We start from the raw sequence: 17,706 nt of genomic DNA on the forward strand, positions 1-17,706 counted from the left end.
CCCACCCCGACCCCTGCGGGCTGCGGGGTGCCCGCTGCTCACCCAGGGTCCCGGCAGCCCCCTTGGCATCTCAGGCAAGGATGGGACGATCCTGCCCACTCCTGGGGGCCACTTGGTCTGATGTCTTTCCGGCATCTGTGTGCTGCTGCCCACGGAGGGGCGAGTCATGCCTAGGGCTCCTCCCCGGCTGGCAGAGAGGCCACATTGAGGTGTCCCCAAGCCCCCGTTGTCCTGGTGCCTGAGGCCTCGGTCAGCTTTAGGGAATGAGTGTCACCTCCAGGCCCAGCTTCCTGATGCCAGGTCCGGCCTAGACGCACCCCCACCCCGCCCGCACCCGCCTGGCTGTCTCCTCAGAGGACAACGCAGCTGTCACCAGGCAGCCCCCTCCTGAGGATTGGATGGTCTTAAGGACATGCCCCAGTCCTGGGGCAAGAGAACACTCTCAGGAGGGCACAGGCCCTGGTCAGCCATCTGTCCAGACCAGTGACCGTGGCCTTCCACCTGCCGTCCAGGTTGAAGCAGCCTTTACGTTATAACCCAGGACCAGGGGAACAGACATGCCTAGATGGTAACCAGGCACCCTCACCACGGGGTTTCTGTCCGTTCTGTGTTGTCTGTTTATGCTCCTTCCCTGTATCCCACGCAGTTGACGTCACGACTCACAGTGTGAAAGCACCAGTCCAGACAGCCAGGGTGCTCGCAGATACCATGGGACACCACTTACCGGAAAGTGGAACGAAGCATGTGCTGTGCGCGTGACACCGACTCACTGCCTCCCCCGCGGAGGCCACGGCCCTGACGCCCAGCCCTCGCCCCGCTGTGCTGTGGCAGCAGCCAACCCCGGGTGGGCGCCCGCCGTGTCCCACACAGAGGTCAGACGGGTACCGAGTAATGTCCTTCCTGGGGACGCAGCCCACACTGGTGCTCTGCTTCTCCCCATGTCATCTGTAGAAAGGTAACAACAGTTCCACTGGACACAGGAGGCCCACAGCACGTGCCTGCTCTTGTCACCGTGTGTGCTGGCGAGTGCTGGCTCTGGGGGTCCTGGAGCTGGTTGCCTAGGTGACCTCCCTGTCTGCCCGGGCCCCACAGGAACAGCTGTCCCGTGACTGGGTTGGGGAACAGGGATGCCCAGAAGGCAGTCTCTCTGGGGAGAGAGCAGCTTGGTGAGTCAGCCTGTGGTACGGAGGGAGCCTCCAGGCTCCGAGTGGTGGCCTTTGCCCCGCCGGCCACACCTGGGGCTCGGCATTGCACCAGAGGTCTGGCTGGGAGCCAGTGGGTGGCCCTTGGGTCTTGTCTGGCCTGCGGCACATGAACGGGAAAGTGACCAGTACGCCTCCCTCTCTGTCTCATGCTGAGGTCTGGAGGGAAGCAGGAGTTTCCCGCAGCTCAGAAATCCCCCAGCCTGGTCTGGAACGCAGACTGGGGCGGTTGCAAGTTGGGGTCTGAAATGCTGCGACTGTGACGCATAGGTCGTTGAGCTAGTGCATGCACATACGGGTGCATGCGCAGTGCCTTATCTGGGGTGAGAGGTAGCTGAGAGCGAGGCAACGGCCCTGGAGCTTAGAATGAAGCTGCAGCCTGCGTACACAGCGGCCCTCGTATAAACACTGCAGCATTTCCCCCAAACCCTCCCCAGGCCTCACATCACTGGCCGAACCGTCTCGTAGGCCTTCTGCCTGCGGTGGAGCCAGGGGGACTGAGGAGGGCCTGGGTGGGCCAATGGTGGCAGGTAGCCCGGGCCTGAAGCTGCCCAGGAGGAGCCAGCGGAAGACAGAACCTCTCATCTGAGCCAGAAATAGAACCAGATGAACACATGTGAGGATTGAGACGCCAGCATATTGCTCGGAGATGTGTAATATCTCCCCAGATGGCTTAGATTATCACACGCGTTCACTCGGCCAGAGATGGTAAGGTCCCCGGTGGGTGTCCCCAGGCAGCCGGGGAGGACGGATCCGGCGTTCTCGGTTGAGCCAAAGTATGAGCGAATTCTCCATCATCAGCGTGCATTCAGAGGACGGATGGAGTGGACACAGAGGAGATGATTTATAAAAGGCAATGGCTTTCATCCCTGGATTCCAGAATGGCTTAAAATCTGAATAACTTATACATGTAGGAACTCTGAGGGGGATTTAAAAAAAAAAAAAAAAGAGCGAAAAAAGATAGGGAACTGAGAGCACAAAAATAGACGTCAGCCCCGTGCCTGAGCGTCGCTGGGCAGGATGGAGCTGGCCAGCTGGGTGTGCACTTCCTTCTCCAGAAAGCGGATGATTTTAAAACAAAAAATACAGCTGAAGTTTTCTAGAACCTGAACAATAAAGCCAGACTGGCTGAGGAACTCCAAGCACCCACCTTCCCACATTTTTGTTTCTGAGAACTTGGTCAGGAGTCTCGTCTGTCCTGGGGAAGAGTCCTGTTTTCACTGCTCTGGGTGACTCCAGTGTTTGGCCTGCTCCTGTGGGCTTCCTGGCTTTTTAAATAGTTTAATTTCTGTTTTTGTTTGAGATCTGCACAGTCCGATAGAAATTTCTGCCGGGGGCGCTGCTACAGGTTGCCCTCTGATGTGGTGGCCCCCAGGAATCCACGTCCCCACGCCCCTGGCTCTGTCCTGTCTGCTCAGGCCGTTCCTGGGCCTTCTGAATCAACAAACCACAGACGGTTTTCCTTTGTTGCCTCTGAGGAGCCCAAATGAGAATGCTCTGCTCCCCGGGTGAAGCTAGGCCGCGGCCCCATGCGGTTCCACTCCCCAGGCCTGTCTGCATGCTGGCCCTGGCGGACGTGAACATGCAGCAGTGGTGGCGTCCGCATTTTAAAAGTGGGAAAACTGAGGCCCTGAAGGCTGAGGGCCAGAGCCAGGACAGGAGAGCCCATCCCTGGGCTCTGAACTGCTGACCATCGACTTGGGACTTTGCTGGCCCAGTGTTCAGAGCCTCAGTTTCCCTGCAGTTTAGGGCTAAGATACGCCCCACCCTCCTGGCCAGCTGGGCGGGGGGCGGGAGGGGAGTGGGGATGTGCCCCGGGCGGGAGTAAGGCTGCAGACAGCCGTCAGCCCTAGCACCCGGGTGCATCTGGCGCATCCTGGAGAGCAGATGCCTGGGCATGTCTGCTGGGGGCTTCTCGACATTCGGTCCTCGGTTCCCACACCGGGCCTGGGCGGGTGCCCTCAAGTGAGGCCAAGTGCCCCTTCCGTTGGCCTGCCCCAGGCAGGGTCCCCCAGAGTCTGTGACTTTGACCCAACGCGGTCTCCCCTGCCGTGCCAGTGGGGCTCTTCCCCCGCCCCCTGAGAATCACCTGAGCTGTTATCTGATGCTTTTTGCACTATTGACACTGTTTATGGTGTTTTGCAATCAGAAAAAGACAGGAGATTAAAAAGTGCCCGACTGGGGACTTTGGATTCCAGCAGGGCGTCTGCGGATCCCGAGCGCTCACGTTTTTCCTTTAGGTCTGTTTCTGTGGTGTCCCCGGTGCTGCCGTCAGGCCGCGTGGCCCAACTCCTTGCTCCACTTGTAGGGCCAGTTGCTGGGGGTAGGGGTGCCCAGAGACAGGCACACAGGCAGCTTCTGGAATGTTGGTTGAGCCATCGTGTTTACCATTAGAATTTGGGTTTGGGTGAGAAGCCCTTGTCACGGAAGGCGTGGCTCTGCCCCGCTCCCCACCCCCCTCCCCGGCTCAGACTTGCCAGGATTTGTGCGGCTACAGACTGCCCCCCAAGGGGCAGAGCCAGGCACAGAGAGGACAGCCCTCACCGCCTCCACCCCACCTGGTCCTGAAGACACCGCAGGGGTCCAGGCCTGAGGCTGGGCTGATGTCCCTCTGTCGGTTCTGTCACTGTCAGCATCCTGACTTGGCCCTGACCCCGTGATGGGGTCAGAGGGCTGGTGGGTCCCTGCTCTGTGCCTGCAGTCGAGCAGCCTGCTGGGGCGGGACAGGATGTGGAGGCCGCTCAGTCTGGGCACCCCACTCCCCTCAGCGTGGGTGACCCCGTGGGAGCCAGGCTTGGACCCAGCAGCCCCTCACTTATTTTGTCTTATCTCACCGTGGAGGATGCTTAGGGCAGGATTCTTACCCGTCCTTGACCAGTAAAGGGTGTGAGCGCGTGGTCAGGCAGCAAGGGTGTGGGAGCGAGGCTCCCTCCTCTCCCTCCCATCCCTGCTGCACCGGGGCCCTGTCACGGGGTGTCCAGAGGGCAGGCTCAGCTGGCCCGTCCTCCTGACTCAGCAGCCTGCCTGCCTGTCCCAGCACCGTCCTGCCTCTGCTGGCTCGTGCTCCCAGCTCCAGCTTCTTCTTTCCTCCCCCTCTCTACTCCCACCTTCTGTGCCTCCTGGTCTCCACTCTGTCACCTGGAGATGCTGGGGGCCAGATGGCCCCCGAGTCGGGGTCTTGGCCAGCCGGGCCCTGGGAGAGCACACTGTCCCACCCCAGTGGGGAGAGGGCCACGCTTCTCTGGCCAAGGGGACCCCAGAGCTGGAGCAGAGCTGTCAGCTGGGTTTTCACTAGGACACTGGGGCCTGCAAGAAGCAGGCAGTGCGGCTCAGCCCACGTCTTCTGTCAGACGGGTGCACCTGTTCCAAGGACCCGTCCAGCTCCCATGAGCATTGCCTCGTGGCCTGCAGCTGTGCCCCATGCTGGGTGCCGGGTGGCCCCGGGAGGGTCTGTCAGAATGCCCTTGTGGAGGCCAGGTGGCAGGCGGGGGCCTGGGGACATCTCCGCCCCTCCCCCTCCCCACAGCTGGGCATCCAGAGGCCTGGCCAGCAGAGGCTGTGAGGGGAGGTGTGTGGGCAGCCCCACTGCCCCCAGCCTTCCTGCTCTGGAGTCGGAGGTCTCCTGGGACGCCCCGTGGTTCCTTGGCCGCTCGTGTACCATGAGGAGACAGCAGGGTCGGAGGGCCCCAAGCTGCTGCCTGCACCGGCCACGTTGCAAGAAGGCTCAGGCTCAGCGGCCTCAGGCGCCGGGTGGGAGGGCAGCGTGGTTGGAGGGGACAGGTGCCCCTGAGTGTCCCCCTGGCCTCATGCCCCACTCCTCCTGCAGCGTTTTCGACATGGGCGGTGAGTATTACTGCTTTGCTTCGGACATCACGTGCTCCTTTCCCGCCAACGGCAAGTTCACCCTGGACCAGAAGGCCATCTATGAGGCGGTGCTGCGGAGCTGCCGGGCCGTCATGAACACCATGAAGCCAGGTAAGGGCAGGGGCGGGGCCTGCAGGGAGGACCACCTGGTGTGGGGATGCAGATGGCCAGGTGGCAGGGCACCTCGGAGAAGCAGGTCCCGCACTCTGCGACCTGAATCTGTCGCCCCCTCTCGTGCTCAGCCAGCAAGGCTCCAGATGCTGGCGGGTCCCCAGCATCCTTCCTGGGAAAGGGGTCTGACCACCAAGCAGGGACAGCTGGGGATCGGGGAGCTCATCCCAAGGTCACCCCACATCCCATCTGACCTCCGCCTGCACCTCTTCCTTTGCACACTGGCCACTGGGATGTCAGCATGTCCTCTGCCCTGTCCCAAAGCAGAGTCTGTTCCAGAGGGTTTGGCAGCTTGGACACCGGCCTCTGGTTGCGCGTGGAGCACGCTCGTTCGCGGCTGCCGGCTGCGGCTGGGTTGGCGGGAGCTGCATGTCTCTCCGGTATTGGGGGAATGGTGAGAGGAGGTTGCGGGGCCACCTGAGCACCTGGCGTGACAGGCCTTGAGGGCTGGGCTCTGGGTGCTGAAATTGGGCACTGTGGCAGTCAGATTTGTATCCCTCCATGGAGCTTTTTTTTTACAAAGAGAAAAAGAAGAAAAGATCCTGAGCCCCCAGACTGTAAGGCCCCAGTGTGTGGCCCCTTTCGGGCCCAGAATCTGATGGCTCGGTTCTTGGCCTCTACGGCCCCGTGGCCAGTTATTGCGGGCCAGGTGCTGATCGTGAGGGTCCTCTGCAGCTGCCCCCTTCAGGGGAGGCAGATTGTCAGCAGGGCTTTGTGGATGCCCCCATCCAGCACTGGGGCCCACCAGAAGCCAGGGAGCCCTGGAGGGGTGATGGGCCTGCACCCTGTGTCGAGAGGGAACAGGGCTTGGTGACCAGATGAGTCCAAGGATGAGGAACTCACATACACCCCAGAAAGGAGACAAGGAAGGAAACCTCAAAGCTAAGCTCCTGCCGGGCGACAGTGTCGACGAGACTTGCCTGGTTTAGCGGCTGGGAAAGAAAACAGCATCTTGTGCTATAACTGTGTTTAAAAAGCAGCAGCGGGCTTCCCTGGTGGCGCAAGTGATTGAGAGTCCGCCTGCCGATGCAGGGGGCACGGGTTCGTGCCCCGGTCCGGGAGGATCCCACATGCCGCGGAGCGGCTGGGCCCGTGAGCCATGGCCGCTGGGCCTGTGCGTCCGGAGCCTGTGCTCCGCAACGGGAGAGGCCACAGCAGTGAGAGGCCCGCGTACCGCAAAAAAAAAAAAAAAAAGCAGCTCCCTCTAGGTAGGAATTAGTACAGACACGTCCAGGACGAACCGTTGCACGAAGACACAGAAGTGCAGGAGGGGGTGGCCAGGGGGCCCCCTTCTGTGAAAAACAGGACGGCGAGAACGTGGATGCACATGTGCTTGGAAATCCACAGAAGAGGTGCAGGAAGGGAACCAGACAGACAGGGCGGGGCGTGGGGAGAAGGGAGAGTGTTCACCGGGAGCCTTTTTACACTTTCTGACCTTTAAACCTCAGAATGTGTGACCTGTGACCTGTGACCTGTAAAACCCGGCCTGTGTGGGGCAGTCACCCTGAGCAAGGGACATCTCCTCCTCCTCCCTTGACACCCTCGCTTTACCCCAGGGAGAGAAGGAATAGACAGTTCTGCCCAGCTTTGAACATCGGTCGTTTAAGTGATAAGCGTTCCAGGTGTAGCAAGAGGTTTGGGCCAGTGAGAGTGGGTGGAGGTGCCTGGCCCCTGAGGTGGATGCTCTTCTGGGTGAGCCCCGTGACCCCTGTGCACCCACGCCCCATGGCGGGTCCCTCTGGGAGCGTGGCGTGGACCTGCGTGGACCCGAGCCTGGCGCCGGGCCGCGGTACGGCAGGATGGAGGGCTGCTGCCGCACTCCACGCTGGAGACAAAGGGGCGGGCAGAGTGAGGCCAAGGCATATGGCGGTGGGGGGGGGGGAGGTTGGTGGGATGTCGGGCAGGTAGGGATTTGGAGGGACAGTGTCTCCCCTGGGGCTCTTCGCTCACCTTGGAGCTCCGGGCTTCATGTCCCTAGCACTGCTTAGCCCCGTCCCTGTGCTGAGACGGGTGGCAGCCAAGCCCTGGCTGACCCCACCGACCCACAGGAAAACCTGCTGCGGCCTGGGCAGGACCCGGCCAGCTCAGTCGGCCAACCAAGCAATGCCAACTCTGCCCAGAAGGTGGCCGGGCCCACAGGCAGGTCCCCGGGGCCACACAGTGCACTAAAAGGGCCTGGTGCGTGGTCCTGGCACCGAGGTCCCGTGGGGCTTCCTGGCCATGTCACTTCAGGGGCAGTTAGTTATAAGGCTTCAGGCCCGGCCGGGCTGGGCTCAGCTGAGCTGGTCCCTGCAGACGGAGGCAGGCCTCCCCCGGCGCACAGTGGGGCTTCGAAGTTCCCTTGTTGGGGGTTGAAGCAGAGCCCCTGCAAAGCTCCCCCAGCCCACACCCCGTGCTTCAGGGTTGTGACACACAGTTCCCCAGGGGCCACATGCGGTACAGGCTGGGCGGGATGGGGGTCCTGCCCACAGAGCTGCTCTCACGTCGGGGCAGGTCGCCTCCCCACGGGCAGCTCAGAGGCCGTGGGCAGGTCAGCCCTGTGCCCTATCCTAGCGGAAATGCCCCTGGTTTGTGGGTTTGGCTCCTGGGCCAAGACAAACACCCGCTGAGACTGCGTGACTGCTTCCTGAGCCTTCCAGGGAAGAGTAAATAAAGGCGGCCGGGGTCACAGCAAGATGCCCAGAGGAGAGGCAGGGACCAGTGCTCGGAGCATACCAGATCCTGGCCTACTGCCCCGGGATTGAGGAAAGCAGGCCTGGGGTCAGAGGGGGAGCATCCCTCACTGCCACTCAGCCAGGGAAGGAGGGCTGAGCTCACTCAGGGGGCCGCACGAGGTGGCAGGGGCAGGCCAGGCAGCTGCCACACCTGGGAGAACGCCACCCTCATCTGCCCCGCGGGAGGGGATGCGGCGGCCACGTGCCGGCTTCTGGCCGGGTGCAGTCGAAGCTCTCCAAGGCTTCCGTGTCCGCCCCCCCAACCCCGTCTCCGCGGACACCCAGGAGCTTGCCGATGGGACCACCCCCGCCTCCGCCCCGGCCTGCATGAGGGGAGGAGGCACTGTGGGGAAGCCTGGGGCCAGAGCCAGTGTCTGAGCTGGCCGCAGGTGCAGGGCGGGGCAGTTCTGCAGACTCCCGGGGTCTGCTCTGCCTCACTCCCTGTGGGGGGCGGGCAGGGGCTGCAGCAGCAGGACTCCCCGCAGGCCTCGCCTTAGACATGGTGCGGAACGCAGGGCTCTGGCAGACAGAGGTGCTGGGAGACCGCGCCATCCAGATCGTGAGCGCCCTCTGGCAGAAGCCAGGACAGGGAGGGCTGTGTTTGGTGAGGGCCCTGTGTCCCCACTCTGGCCTGAGAGGCTCCCTTGCTGGCCGAAGGGCAGTGGGTGAGTCCCCGCCCTCGCTGGCTTCCCCGCCAGGGCGGGCGGGGAGGGACCACGCGGAGACCACGTGAGGCAGCCACGCTTAACTCGGCATCGAGGCGCCTGCAGCCTGGGCACGTGCTGCCCCCGTCCTCCTGCAGGGCGAGCGGGTCCCCAGAGGTCCTGGCAGCAGGCGGGCTGTGTGGTGGGGTGGACTGGAAGCCCTCAGCCCTGCGCCAGTGCGGCCTGCCAGACGGTTCCCTGCAGCCCGTGGGGCCTGCCCTGGGACCCTGGCCCTGAGCCTGCCCTCCTGCACCCCCAGGGCCTGGCGCGCTAGCATCCCCCGAGGGCCATTGTCTTCAAATGAAGTGAGCTCTTTGTCTGGATGAGGCTGTGAGGATGTAGCTCCCGGGGCCCTCTGCTGCCTTCCCAGCTCGGCTCAGGGCCTCAGGGCCCCCAGGGCTGTCACGCTCTGGGCAGGAGGCCTCCAGCCTGTGTGACGGATGCTGCGAGGCTCCTTGCCCAGGCAGCAGGCCCAGCAGGCTCCCGGCCCAGCAGGGGAAGGTGTGGTCTGAGGGGGGCCAGGTGGGCACAGGAGACCAGCCAGGGACCAGGGCCTGCTCTGGATACGTAGTGGGGCCTGGGCACTGGGACTCTGCTTCCTCTGAGCTGAAAGGCAGGTGACGCGGCACAAACCCGGATGCTGCCCTGCCACCCTGGGGTCTGAGTGCACAGAGGAGCGGGGTGGGGGGCACACCTGAATCCTGGGCCCATGAGGTCACAGCACTGGCTGCAAGAGAGCCACGAGGGAGGAAGGGGCTCCCGGTCAGGCCAAACTGTTACCAGCCTCGGAGCAGGGCATAGGCCCCGCCTTCTCAGGGTTCAGAGGCCACGACCTGCCATGGCTGTGCCCGTGTGCTTAGCTCTGGCAGCACGGGAAGGGGCAGTCAGAGAGGGCTTCCTGGAGAAAGCCTCAACACAAAGGCCCATAGGAGGAATGGGAGTGAGACTGGGAAGGCGAGGGCCCTGGAGGGGGGTGGTCCTAGCTGAGGGAACGGCAGGTGGAAGGCACGGGGGCACCAGCACTCAGGAGTGGGTGAGGGATGGGGCTGGAGCGGGAAGCCGGGCCGAGGAGCTCGGGGCTCTGTCCTTGGCGCGGGGGGGGACTGGCATGGTCTGTTCCATGTTCCATCTGTCCTGGTGTCCCGGCCTTGTGCAGCATACAGCGGGGGTGAGGCATTGCGAGGACTGGGGAGGAACCAGGCAGGGGTCCAGGAGAGGTGGGGGCCCACAGAGTCACCGGGTTCAGGAGACGTTTCGGGAAGACGGGACGAGCCTTGGTGCTTGCTGGAGGTGGGAGGGTGGGCGGGGCAGATGGTGCCCAGTCTCTGCAGTGTGATCCCCGGCGTGGCATCCCCAGTAGGAGCAGGCCTGGGGGACTGCCGATGCCCCTGGCCGGGCGTGTGGGCTCAGAGGTGCCTGCGGGCTGCAGAGGTTGAGGAACCCGGGCGTCGGGGCGTTAGGTGGGCAGGGAGGCCCTCTGGCCTGTGCCCACCCCTCCAGCCTAGCCCTAGGACAGTAACCTCCACACACTTCAGGGGCCCCTGCCCTGGCCGTGGGTGTCGTAACCACCATCCGGGCCAGACGCTGGGGCCAAGTTGCTGGAGGTTTAATCACTGTCACAACCCTAACCACGCGCAGGCAGAAACTCCCACTCCCGGCCAAGAGAGCTGTGTGCAAGGCCTTCCCCAAGGGCACGCAGGCAAGGAAGACTAGAGGCGCCGTGGGGACCGCTGGGGCCTGCACGTCCGGCCCCCACAAGGGGCCACGAGGACAGGAGGAGAGCCGAGCTGCCAGCACGGAGCTTGATTTATACCTGGTTCCCACCCTCTGCTGCGGCTGGGCCGAGACCGCAGCCCCGCCGTGGAAGTTAGCCAGGTTTGAAGTCAGACTGCTTCCCGGGCCTCTCTCTTGGCCACCGGAAAAGGCCCTGCCCAAGAGAGATGGAGCTGCCCGGGGGTTGGGGCATCGGCCCTTCCTCAGTCCCAGGGGCCAGGCTGAGTGACAGGAGCCGAGTTCGCTGGGCTGTTTGGGGGCTCTTTAGGCCCAGAGCCCCAGGCGGGAGCAGACCTTAGAAAAGAGTGTGCTACGCGCTCAGCCCTGAACCGGCACCCGCTCCACCAGGCTCTGGTGTGCCCGGGGGAGGCAGCCACCTTTCTGGTGGAGAGACCCTAGAAGCAAGGAAGCACACCTGCTGGACAGGAACAAGGTGCACGGAGATGAGAGGAGTAGCCAGGACAGCAGAGAGAGGACGACGGCGGGGGTGGGGTGGAAGGTGTCACCCCAGGAGGGGCTGACGTTTCCGCTGAGACCTCGAGGATGAGGAGTCACAGGCCAGCCAGGTCTGCAAAGGGTCTGACGTGCAGAGACCTCAGTGTGCTTCTGGAACACAGGTGGCCTGACCCGAGGAGGTCGAGGTGGGTGGGTCGGTCTTAGAAGAAGAGCGGCAGCCGCGGCTGGGGCAGGCTTGGCTTGCGCCCCAGGACCGCAGCGAACTGTCACGTGTCCAAGCGAGGGTCTGGCTGGCCACAGGTGGCCAATGACAGTTTGGGGGGATTAGTGAGCTAGTCCCCCAGTAGGTGCCAGAGCCTCTACAACCAGCTTTCTGGGGCCAGCGTTGTGGCCCTGTTTGACAGAGGCGTCTGAGGCTCATAGAAGTGAAGGTTTGGCCAGGTCACACGGCAGGTGAGCGGCCAAGGTGGGACCCGGTTACCCAGGTCTCCATTTCAGGATGCCAGACCATCAGAGGAAAGTCCCCCATGCCGGCTCCACCCTCAGGGGTGCACGCTGACGTGGTTATAGCCAGACTCCAGACCCCAGGATGCCCCCCCATGTGGTGGGCCCGGGCAGGTAGAACGGGGCTGGACTCAGGAGCTGGATTCCAAGGAGGCTCAGCCTTGGGGACACCCTTGGCCTCCCTGCAGCTTGGGCCGGGGGCGGGCCACTCTCCTGTGAACTGGCCAGGCCACAGCACCACCTGCTCAGAGCCTAGAGCCTGGGGATCCGGATGTTGGATCAGCCCTGGGCCTCCAGCCAGCCCAAGACCCCAGCCGTGGGCCCACTGTCTCTGGCAGGAAAGGGGGCCCCCACGTGGGGGACTGGTGCCCAGCAAGAGCATCTGAGAGGGGGGGTGTGTGTCCCAGGATGGGCTCTCATTTCCTTGTACCCCTTGGGCCCATCCTCTGCCCTCTGCCAGCCAGAGGTTCAGACCCTGGTGGCCTAACCCTCACCAGCACAGGGTCCAACAAGGCCTCTGAGGGTGTGGGGTCCCAGTGCTCCCGTGATCATCAGGGCATGGCTGGGAGGCCCCTTGGGAGCCAGGGTTACTCCCCACATGGAGGGGGCCGCAGGGACCGGCACTGGCCACCCTCTCTGGGTGCCGGTCCCACCCTGTCCACCTGGCCCTGAGTGTCCTGGGGCTGCTAGCCTTGCCGACGCATGGCCTGCCCCCAACTCCACCCTCGTAGGATGGGGCGGGGGTGGGGGGTTGCCAGCCTAAGACCTTGTCTGGTGCTCAGGCTGAGCGCCCAGCACCCTCGAGTGAGGCTGAAGGTGGGGACTCCATGGAGCCCAGTGGCCAAGGCGGCCGTGCCCCAGTGACGGCCGAGGCTCCTAGAGGCGGCTCCCTGAGGGCCCTAGGCTCCAGCCCCTAAGGGCCTCCCTGGGCGCCAGGCAGGGCTGAGCCCCTGAGCTCTGCACAACCTGCTCTCCTCGAAAGTTGGTTACTGGGGGTACTCTGCATGGTGACCTTTGCCCCAGAAGGATGGGGCCAAGATGAGTTTGATTAGCAGCCTGGGGCTTGGACATCTGGGCTGCCACGGAGGTGGTCCCCTAGCGCTTGTAGCAGACAGGGCCACAGACCCCTACCAGTTTGCCCATGAGGTAGTGCCAGCTGCATTTTCACCCCAGAAACCTTTGCTCCCCACGGAGGCTCCAGGGATGATTCAGCTCCATGCGGGGGTGTGCAGGGACGCCCCCCACCCCCAGCCTGAGGTGCTGGAGCAACGTTGGACCTGAGCCTCAGTCTGGGGCTCACTGAGGCCGCCCCACGTCCGCTGTCGGGGACATAACGCTTTTCTCCTCCTGACGCCAAGGACCTTACTGGGCTCCCCTGGCCCCAGGAGCAGACACGACAGGGGCTGGGCCCCTGTGGTGACCGTGGGTGACAGGAGCCTGCCCCTGAGGGCACAGTGGAGAGAAAGGAAGGGTCTCAAGTCCAGAGCTGTGCTGGGAAAGCCCTGCATGAAGGGCTGCCCGGGACACGCCACTCTTGCCCCTCACCTCAGGCCCTTACGGCCTTAGCCAGTGCGAGGGCATCGTGTGTCCCCCGAAACCTTGCCCGGGGAAGCCCTGGCCAGGCTGCCAGACTCCGCAGCTCATTGCAACCTCCTTCTGAGCCACAGGCGTCTGGTGGCCCGACATGCACCGCCTGGCCGACCGCATCCATCTGGAGGAGCTGACCCGCATCGGCATCCTGACCGGCAGCGTGGACGCCATGGTCCAGGCCCACCTGGGAGCCGTGTTCATGCCTCATGGACTCGGCCACTTCATGGGCATCGACGTGCATGACGTGGGAGGCTACCCCGAGGTCAGTGTGGGCGCATCAGCCCGAGTGGCCTGCCTGTGAGCCGTAGCTGGGCTTGGCCCTCCCTGGGCTGGGCTGGGGCTCTGGGAGACGGCGGGGGTGAGGAGGAATGGGGTCCCGGTGAGGCCTGCTGCCCCTCCTCCCCCTTCACCCATTGGTTGGTCCTGGCCCAGGTCGCTGCCCTGATGCCCTCCGTGCCCAACGCCTCCCCACCGTGGCTGCCTCCACAGGACCTGGTGTGGGATGGGCGTGCTCTGCACAGAGCCCCGGGCTGTGCGCTGGGGGCAGCGCCTGTCCTGAAAGGTGGTAGAGTGTCAGTGTGCAGTGCACGGGGTCCCCACAGGGCAGCAGGAGCCGCAAAGCTGGGTCTTAGTGATGGGGCTGGCACTGCACCCGTCATGTCCTCGTGCTTCTGGCTTCATTCAGACGGGGTGATGAGGCTCCGCCAGCTGGTGGCTGGCCCTGGTCCCTCCTGGGACTAGCTGAGCCCCGCGCCCCTCACAGGTCCCACTCCTGCTTCCTCCTTGGTGCAACCTCTGCCGGGGCCCCAGGCCCCTGGGCCAGCACGCTCTGCTGGCCTCCTTGTCTCTAGGACGTACCCTTGGCAGGGGAGGAAGGCTTGTGTGGGCGTCTCCAGGCCAGGCTTTCCCCTCCCCCTCCTACCGACCGACCCTTGAAAGGACCACCCAGACGGTGCTTGTGGCTTTGGGAGGCCCTGCCGCAGCCTTGCGGGGCAGGTGGCTGCAGCCTCCCTGGCCGGTGGGTGTGGGTGAGCCCGGCCCTGCCGTCTGGCCTGGTGCCCGCAGTGCAGGGGGCGGGTTATGCAATCGGTGCACGCCCTGGGGCCCACCAGCCAGTTAGCCAAGACTGGGCTTGGCCTCTTAGCTGCAGGGTATTTTGAAAGCTCTAAGAACGATATTTGGGGGTTGGGGGGGGGCGGAATTGCTCAAGAGAAGCATTATTATTCAATTATTTTTTCCTCAAGTGTAAACAGTTAAATTTGGAGAAACAAAATCGGTTTTAATTTCCTAATTTCTATCCATCACATTGTGCGTAGGGAGCCAAGAGCTGGGCCTTCCAGACATTGTTAACTGAGGTTCGTTATTCATTAGTCTCCAAAGCACTTTTTTTCCACCAGAGAAAATTGGCAGCAAACTGTTTTCATCTTTTCCAGTAAGCAGTCCTTTGTGCTCGGAGTCTATTCTTCTGACAGATAAACATTGTGGAAAAAATATGGCTTTTCCTATAAAAGTCATTTGTTTTATTTCAGGCCTATAGACACATCTGGGTCTCTTCTGCCAGGAGCCCAGTAAAGTTGAGGCCCCGTTGAGCCCTGAGCCCAGGCAGAAGCCAGCATGGACCCAGCATGGGCAGGGGCCCCTGAGCCCCAACAAGGCTGAAGTCCCCGGGCACGAGGGGCTGGGCGCTCAGCTGCTTCCCTTTTAGGGGTCTTCTCCCCACTCAGCTCGGCCTCCATCCTTCTCCCAGCCCTGATCTGGCCGTTCCTGGTGGACCCCATAGGGCAGACTCCCGAGAGCTAGCGCTCTGAAGGGGGGTGGGGGGTCATGGTCAGTGGGCCGGGGCACGCACATTCTCCTATGCCCCACGGGATCCCTTCCATGCTCCCCTCACCCCCAGTCTGAGTCGTGGTCCTGAAATCTTCCGGAGGGACGGCTGTCTGTACAAGTTGGAGCAGACCCTCCACCCTCGGTACACAGCTCTGGGGCAGCAGGGAGCCCACGGTGACCAAGGAGGTCAGGGGGACTTTGTCAGTCTCTGCCTCCGCCAGGCCCCTGGCTTTGACAACCTTGTAGTAGAGAGAAGGTGACAGCACCTGGGGGGCAGCACGAAGGGAAGGGACAGGAGGGGCTGCCCAGGGGCAGGCACGGGGCTTCAGATGGCAGGAGACAGGGCCCCGCCCCGCCCCACCAGCACCTCCCACCTGAGCACAGGGACTGTCATCCCAGACTGTGCCCTTCTATGTCCCCTGCCTTCCTGCCTAGCTCCTCCAGGCACATAGTAGTGTTTTGGGGTCAGGTACCACACCAGACAGGCTTCTGGGCCCAGAGCATGACCCATCAGGGGTCACAGGGCCTTAGTGTCCCCTCATCACCTCCGTCCCAGCCTGACTCACACCAGGTCAGGGCGGCTGCGCGTACCAGTTTCTACACGCCCCGCTGTCCCCGCCCTCATGGAATCACGCTCACAGCCTTCCCTGCTGTGCCCAGCCGTGGATGGAGGCTGAGCCAGCCCGTTTCTGGTTACCTTACATGAACCACTAATTGAAGTCTGATGTTCTTGGCCCCCAAACAGTCAGAAATGACAGCTCCATCTCCAGCAGCTGGGCTTCCAGGGGAGAGCTGCGAGCGGGGCAGGGCAAGCTCAGAGCCCGACCAGAAAGCTTGCCTGCTGCCCCACTCACTCACAGGCCTTGGCCAAGGATGGATGGGTGCCTCTGGGACCTGGGGAAGGCAGGGAGATTTCTGCAAGTGTCCTAGGTACCACCTGCCCTCCTGGCCCCGGTGGCCACGCCCATGTGAGTGTTGGCAGGGGAGGGGGGGTGGTGCCCCTGCAGGGCTGAGAGCCGGTCCCCATGGGTCAGTGGGGGCCCAGCACACGGGCATGGCGTGGAGCCGCCCACGTGCGCTTCTTGGGGCCCACACCCCCAGGCCATGCACACGGGGTGAGCGTGTCTTTGTGCACACACGAGCCAGAGTTCGTACTGACGGCCCGCCCTGCCGACAGCACCTGTCCCTCCTCCTGGAAGGCCACGTGGAAAACCTAGGACTTGGCTTGTGGGGGGACCCAGGTCCAGCACTTCTGGGGCTGGTTTCCACCTGAGCTGCCTAGAAGAAAGCGCGTAGCCTGGGAGGCCCCGCAGGCCTTCTTAAAAGCTGCACAAGTTTGGCTTCTACTGTTCCTCTCGCGGGGAGAGGGCCTGGTTGAGGCAGCCGGACCCCCAGCCAGCCCCATGGGCCAGCAGGGGCAGCGTGACCTGGGTGTGTGCGCACGGGTGTCCACGGGGCACGGTTCTGAGGAGAAACAGGGGCAGGGATGTGAGAAATCTAGGGGAGCGTGCAGAGAGCGGAGGGTTTTATCTGGAGTGCCGTGGACAACACAGCAAAGCTGAGTCTGGGCTGGAGACCCCCACGGTCACAGAGCCTCCTGCAGCTCCAGGGGGACCCATGGGGCCGGAGCCGGGCCCCACGTGTGGACGCCTGCATGGGCAGGGCAGGTGCCCCGCACGCTCACCTGTTTCCATCTTCCTCCCACCGATGCGGTGGCCCTGGGCTGGGGCTGCGCCCTCCTGGATCCCCCTCACTGTCCTCTCCCCCAGGGCGTGGACCGGGTGGACGAGCCCGGCCTGCGGCACCTGCGCACCGCACGGCACCTGGAGCCGGGCATGGTGCTCACCGTGGAGCCCGGCATCTACTTCATTGACCACCTCCTGGACGAGGCCCTGGCTGACCCGGCCCGCGCCTGCTTCTTTAACCGCGAGGTCCTGCGACGCTTCCGTGGTTTTGGCGGGGTGAGTGCTGGTGGGCCCCGCGTCTTTGCTCCCTTGCTCCTTGCTGCGTGTCACCTCTTTGTCCTCCAGGACAGGAGGCACAGTCTTGACTTCCTCACTGGAGAGGGACCTGGCTTATCCTTTCTCATGGTCTGTCACCTAACAGGAGCCTCAGCCCTCAACACAAGCAACTCAGATTCCTACAAAACCCCTGCCCACTCCAGGGGCTCCCAGCCGCCGGGCAAGGGGCAAGGCCAGGGTGGGCAGGTGGCACGAGCAGGTCCCTGTGGGAGGCGCCTTCCTCCCAGCAGCTGCCCACAGAGGCCTTGAGGCCAGCCCCCCGCCCCCGGCAGTACTGACCACTCCTCAGAAAGGGCTCTTCCCTCTCGGCGGGGGTCAGCCTGGAGCCGTCGGGCCCAACCCTCAAACTTAGCGTGTGAGGCCAGCTCAGAAATAACGAGCGTGTCGTTCTGACCAGGTCCGGATCGAGGAGGACGTCGTGGTGACGGACAGTGGCATGGAGCTGCTGACCTGTGTGCCCCGCACAGTGGAAGAGGTTGAAGAATGCATGGCAGGCCGTGACAAGGCCTTTGCTCCCTTCTCTGGCCCAAAGTAGAGCCCCGGGCAAGCTCACCTCATGGACGGCGGCCTGGCGGTTGGCCCCCAGCGGTGCTCAGACATGCGGCGTCGGCTTTGATCACACCAAATATGCTGTTTCCCAGGGAGAAACTTTTTTATTAACCTTCTGTGGGATCACACCCTTAATCTGTTCTTAGACAGCGGCTTTTAAAATGCTAATTTTCAATTATCCCGTTATTTTGAAAAATCCTGTTCTTCACTAGCAACTAAATGTGTACCTTGCCGTCATTTGTATGCTGCTCAGGAAAGATGCCTTTCTCGTGTTTTCTCTCAAAATCAGTACACGGAATGGAATTTGCAATAAAAGATTTCCTAAAATGGA

At 63.1% G+C, this 17,706-nt stretch overlaps 1 protein-coding gene across 2 annotated transcripts in view; it reads left to right on the plus strand.

Moving 5' to 3' along the window:
* Nucleotides 1-17,706, plus strand: part of PEPD (peptidase D) — a 114,835-nt gene extending 97,129 nt beyond the window's left edge. For both annotated transcript variants that reach the window (XM_082676352.1, XM_082676353.1), the window contains 4 exons: nucleotides 5,029-5,177; nucleotides 13,056-13,240; nucleotides 16,575-16,766; nucleotides 17,224-17,706. In XM_082676352.1, coding sequence (XP_082532478.1) covers nucleotides 5,029-5,177; nucleotides 13,056-13,240; nucleotides 16,575-16,766; nucleotides 17,224-17,361 — 664 coding nt within the window. In that variant the 3' untranslated portion in view covers nucleotides 17,362-17,706. The remainder of the gene's footprint in view (nucleotides 1-5,028; nucleotides 5,178-13,055; nucleotides 13,241-16,574; nucleotides 16,767-17,223) is intronic.

Source organism: Grampus griseus (genome assembly GCF_964374135.1).
Source record: "Grampus griseus genome assembly, chromosome: 19".
In the NCBI taxonomy this organism is placed as follows: Eukaryota; Metazoa; Chordata; class Mammalia; order Artiodactyla; family Delphinidae; genus Grampus; species Grampus griseus.